This window comes from Apus apus, chromosome 5 (genome assembly GCF_020740795.1).
Source record: "Apus apus isolate bApuApu2 chromosome 5, bApuApu2.pri.cur, whole genome shotgun sequence".
In the NCBI taxonomy this organism is placed as follows: domain Eukaryota; kingdom Metazoa; phylum Chordata; class Aves; order Apodiformes; family Apodidae; genus Apus; species Apus apus.
The window spans coordinates 15,651,968-15,656,200 of NC_067286.1; the positions used below are offsets into that span (position 1 = coordinate 15,651,968).

Below are 4,233 nucleotides of genomic sequence, written 5' to 3' on the forward strand. Positions count from 1 at the left end.
ATATTTATTTCTAAAACCACCCCATCCTACATCCCAAGAGGTGTGTCTGATGGCTGCTGAGAGAAGTCCTCGCTGAACATGGTGCCATGGTCAACATGTTCTCCAGCTCTCCCAATTTGGTCCTGGACCCACCCCTTCTCTCCCTGGATGAACTGATACTCACCTCCTGCTTTTCAAGATTATGTGCTTTTAGAGATAAAGTCCCAGGAGAGCTTTCCTGTGACCTGCTCGCTATGAACGGCTCCTTTGGGTCAGCAGAGCTCTACATGGCCACCCTCAAGGGCCATTTTGGAAAGGACAGTATGGTAATATTTACCTAAAATCTCTTGAGAACACCATGTCTAAACAGATACCTTTTTAAAAATGCCTTCACATATCCTAAAATACCTGTGCTACCACAATTTGTGAAATGAGAGTGGTCTGTCTGTACCATCAGTTGGCATGACCATTCTGCCAGGTGTGACCCTACACCTGCCCAGGAAGCAAGCCATTCACTGCACCATCTTCTCTCAGCTGCAAAGCTACTGACCTTTCCCACTAAGCAGCCCACCTGCCCCCCCTGCCGTGAGCCAATGCCAGGGGGGCTAGACTTATGTGGGGAAAAAGAAGAACTGTTTCCCACACCCCCCAGATGTCAGAAAATTATTTCAGGAGACCCAACCTGCCGCAGCATCTCATGTCTCATCAGCCTGAGCATGGAAAGGCCCTTCCCGTGCAGTGAGCCAGGCTGCAACCTCATCTCTGCACCAGACAGGGCCAACTCCAGGTCCATGGGCCCAAAACCATGGGCTTTGTTGGTAGCTTCTGACATGGCTGGTCCCCAGGCTCCTCACCCCCGTGTCAAGGGCAGGAGTGAGTGCCCTCAGCAGTGCTAGAGGGCTACTACATTATAGTCTTGGGCTGACTGTGGAAAGAGTATGAAGGAAGATTACTTCAATTGGCCCAGCTGGGAGAAAGGAAGGGCTTTCCATGGGTGCAAAGACTACTGTCCCTCTCCTTGAAATCGACATTTGCCTGTGGTCACCATCAGCCTAAGGGGCCTAAAGTTGCAACCTCTCCAGCCCTGCAGCAAGTTGGCACCTGGGCAGTCTCTGCATAGCCAGCACCACCCTAGGGTTTAAAATTAATTTTATTCCCTCCAGGGAATAAAACCATCCAAGCCATCTTTGATCAAGGGCAAGAGCTATAGGTACACAAAGAGCCAGGGTGTCCCCAAATGCACGAAGAGTGATAAAGCTTCTTTTTTCCCCTTTGTTTTTGGCAAATGAAAAGCTCACTGTGGTAACAAGCCTCTGAGGTGAGCTTCAAAATTCTGACGATGTTCTGGGCCGAATTTTAGCACCACGTCAATTATGCTCTCCTTCCCTTTCCTTTCACACTCCTTCATCCCAAAACAACAAAAGGCAATGATTGCAGTGACCTGCAGAAAATGTAAAGCACAAGCCAGCTGATCCCTGGCAACACAATAGCAAGATTAGTTCATCTGCAGTGAACAAACATGTATTATGTGGGTTTTAAAGTCAGGAGAGGAAAATGCTGTGGTTTTCATGTATTTCTATTCAGTAAGGCTGCAACTTATTACTTCCATGCAGCCGAGAGCCTATTTTTAAAAATAGCCTTCAGCTTGTTTTGAAATCTGCAAGCATCTCGCTTTGTTTTGCAGCAGCGTAATGAAGAACCCCAAGCCAGAAACGATCCCGTTTGCATCCACACGCATCACCTCCCCAGCCCCAAACCCCAAACCCCAAACCCCGCACGAACGCTGACGGCGATGCCTCTCGGCAAAAAAATAGTAATAATCATAAAAATAATAATAACGACAATACAGACACACACACCCCTACACGTTGAAAAGGCAGCACAGAGCGGGGAAAAAAAAAAACAACAACCCCCAAAAGTCGTCGGGTAGGAAGCCGCGGCGGAGCCACGGCCGGCAGAAGACAAAGGCAGCGGGGCCGGCAGCGGGCGGGGAAGGCGGCGGCGGGCGGGGAAGGCGGCGGCCGCCCCCCGGGGCCGGGCCAGCGCCGGGGCCGCCCCCCCGGGCCGCGGCGGGGCCGGGCCGGGCCAATGCGGCCGGCGGCGGAGCGGCGCTGCCCGCCGCAGCCAATGGAGGGCGCGGGCAGGAGGGCTGCCGCCAGGGGCCGGGGGGCGGCGGGGGGGCCCCCGCCAATCGCGGCGGGCCGATGGCAGGGAAATACTATTATGCTAATAGTTGTTTTGCTCGCACTCGCGGAGAGCGGGGTTTAAAAGCCAGGCGGCCGGGGGTAGGGGTTCAGAGGCAAGAGGCAAGTCCGGCCGGAACGCGATCGGGACGGGAGGAGAGGAGCAGCGGGGGGGCACCCACCCCTTCCCAGCCCACCGCACCCCATCCTACCCCACCCACTCCGAGTTCTCCCCCGTGGCGATGTCCAACGTGCACCTCTCCGGCGCCGCTACGGCCGCCCTGGAGCGCCTCTCCGCCCGGCGAGCCCTGGCCGGGCACGGCCGCAGCCCCGTCTGCAGGAGCCTTTTCGGGCCGGTGGACCACGAGGAGCTGGGTCGGGAGCTGCGGAACCGCCTGCGAGAGATGGGGGAGGACGACCAGCGCCGCTGGGACTACAACTTCCACACCGACACGCCGCTCCCGGGGCCCGGCCGCCTGCGCTGGGAGGAGGTGGAGGGCGGCGCCGTCCCCGCTTTCTACCGGGAGACGCTGCAGGTGGGGCGGCACCGCGTCCCCCTCTGCCGGGCGCCCCCGTCCCCGCCGCCGCCCTCCGCCGCCGCCGCCAAGGGGCCCGGCGGCCGCCTGAGCCGGGAGAACCGCGCCGCGCCCCGCCGCTGCGGCATGCGGCCCCGCCGGAGGGGCCCGACGGCCCGCATCACAGGTGCGTGGGGGTGCTGAGGGGAGCCTCAGCGGGTGGCGGGCGTCCCGCAGCGGCTGACGGGCACCCCTCTCCCTCTCGTCCCCCCTGCAGATTTCTTCGCGAAGCGGAAAAGGCCGGTGGAGCCCAAGGCGGCGGCGGATCGTCCCGCCGGTTGCCCGTCGTCCCCCGCCGCCGTGCCGGCTGAGCAGACCCCCCGCAAGCGGCTCCGGTGAGCCAGGTGAGGAGCGCCCCGGGGGCGGGCGGGGATGTCCGGGCGCTTGCTGCGTCGCTCTTCTCCCCCCGCCTTTTTTTTTTTTTTCCTAATTTTTTGTTTTCTCCTTTTTGTTCTCCCCCAGAGTTTTGCACTACAGCACCCACGGGAGAGGCGCGGCGCCCCCGGAGGCAGGGGGGGGCCAGGGTGGGCAGCGCGGCGAGCTGAGACCCCCCCCGGCGCCTTCATGGACCGGGACCGGGAGCTGGAACGGAGCCGGAGCGCCTGCCCGCCGGCCGCGGCCGCGCACGGAGCAGTGTTAACGTACAACTGTGCAATTTATTACGTTTTATATAGAAATGTATTATGCCTAATGTGAGTACACTGGCCAGAAGTGTAAAGCTTTAAAAGTCATTTATATGAAATGTTTAATCTCTGCTGAACTCTTCAGTGAAAAAAAAAAAGGAAAAAAAAAAGAAACAGAAAAAAGGAAAAAACCAAGTGTATATTTGTACAAAACTTTTTTAAGAGTTATACTAACTTATATTTTCTATTTATGTCAGAAATGTGGATAACTTTGGACATCCAATAGTCTTGTGTTTGTTTTGGTTTTTTTTTGTTAAGCCAAAGGGCACTATATTTGCTTTTGTTATTTACAAAAATGTAAATTTATTTTTATAGTGGAAAATTTTTTGTTGCATTCACAAGATGTAGCTATGAATCAAAATATTTTTTAGACTTGACTTGAAGACAAATCTGTTTCAATGGTTCCTGAGCTGGTCTGTACCACTGCAATTGCAAATAATGCCACAACTTCAATAATATAAATAAATAAATAAAACAAGCCAGGAAACTTCTGCAAGGCTGATTGGTGTGTGCTGTGCAGACGTCTGTAGGGGGAGGCTGGGGCGGTGGAGCCGAGCCCATCTCTCCGCCTTTCGGGGGGCGGGGGGGCTCTTCCCTTTACGCGGGCACCAGGCGCTCTCGGCGCTCGGCGCCGCCGCGGGGACCGCGCTTCCCCCTTCACGCCCCGCGAAGATTGCCTACCATGCAGAGGAGAAAGGACGGCGTGTTTTCCTCTTGAAGTGTTTTTGAGTGCTGCTGGAGTTAACCAAGCGTGAGGGTAGCACACACTGCGTCACACCCTGAATTCGGCCTTTCAGCACGGCTTATGATTAT

General features: G+C 56.1%; 1 protein-coding gene across 1 annotated transcript; it reads left to right on the top strand.

Moving 5' to 3' along the window:
• The first annotated feature begins 2,226 nt into the window (after positions 1-2,226).
• Positions 2,227-3,911, top strand: CDKN1C (cyclin dependent kinase inhibitor 1C). Its single transcript, XM_051621300.1, has 3 exons — positions 2,227-2,864; positions 2,955-3,081; positions 3,200-3,911. Exons 1-2 carry the CDS (start codon positions 2,405-2,407, stop codon positions 3,074-3,076), a joined length of 582 nt encoding a protein of 193 aa, XP_051477260.1. The 5' UTR covers positions 2,227-2,404; the 3' UTR covers positions 3,077-3,081; positions 3,200-3,911.
• Positions 3,912-4,233: the final 322 nt, after the last annotated feature.

Excerpts from the sequence above, each read along its gene's own strand:
- CDKN1C (XM_051621300.1), top strand. The coding sequence starts at position 2,405 with ATGTCCAACGTGCACCTCTCCGGCGCCGCTACGGCCGCCCTGGAGCGC. Across the intron at positions 2,865-2,954 it reads CCCGACGGCCCGCATCACAG|ATTTCTTCGCGAAGCGGAAA; the intron begins GTGCGTGGGGGT and ends TCCCCCCTGCAG.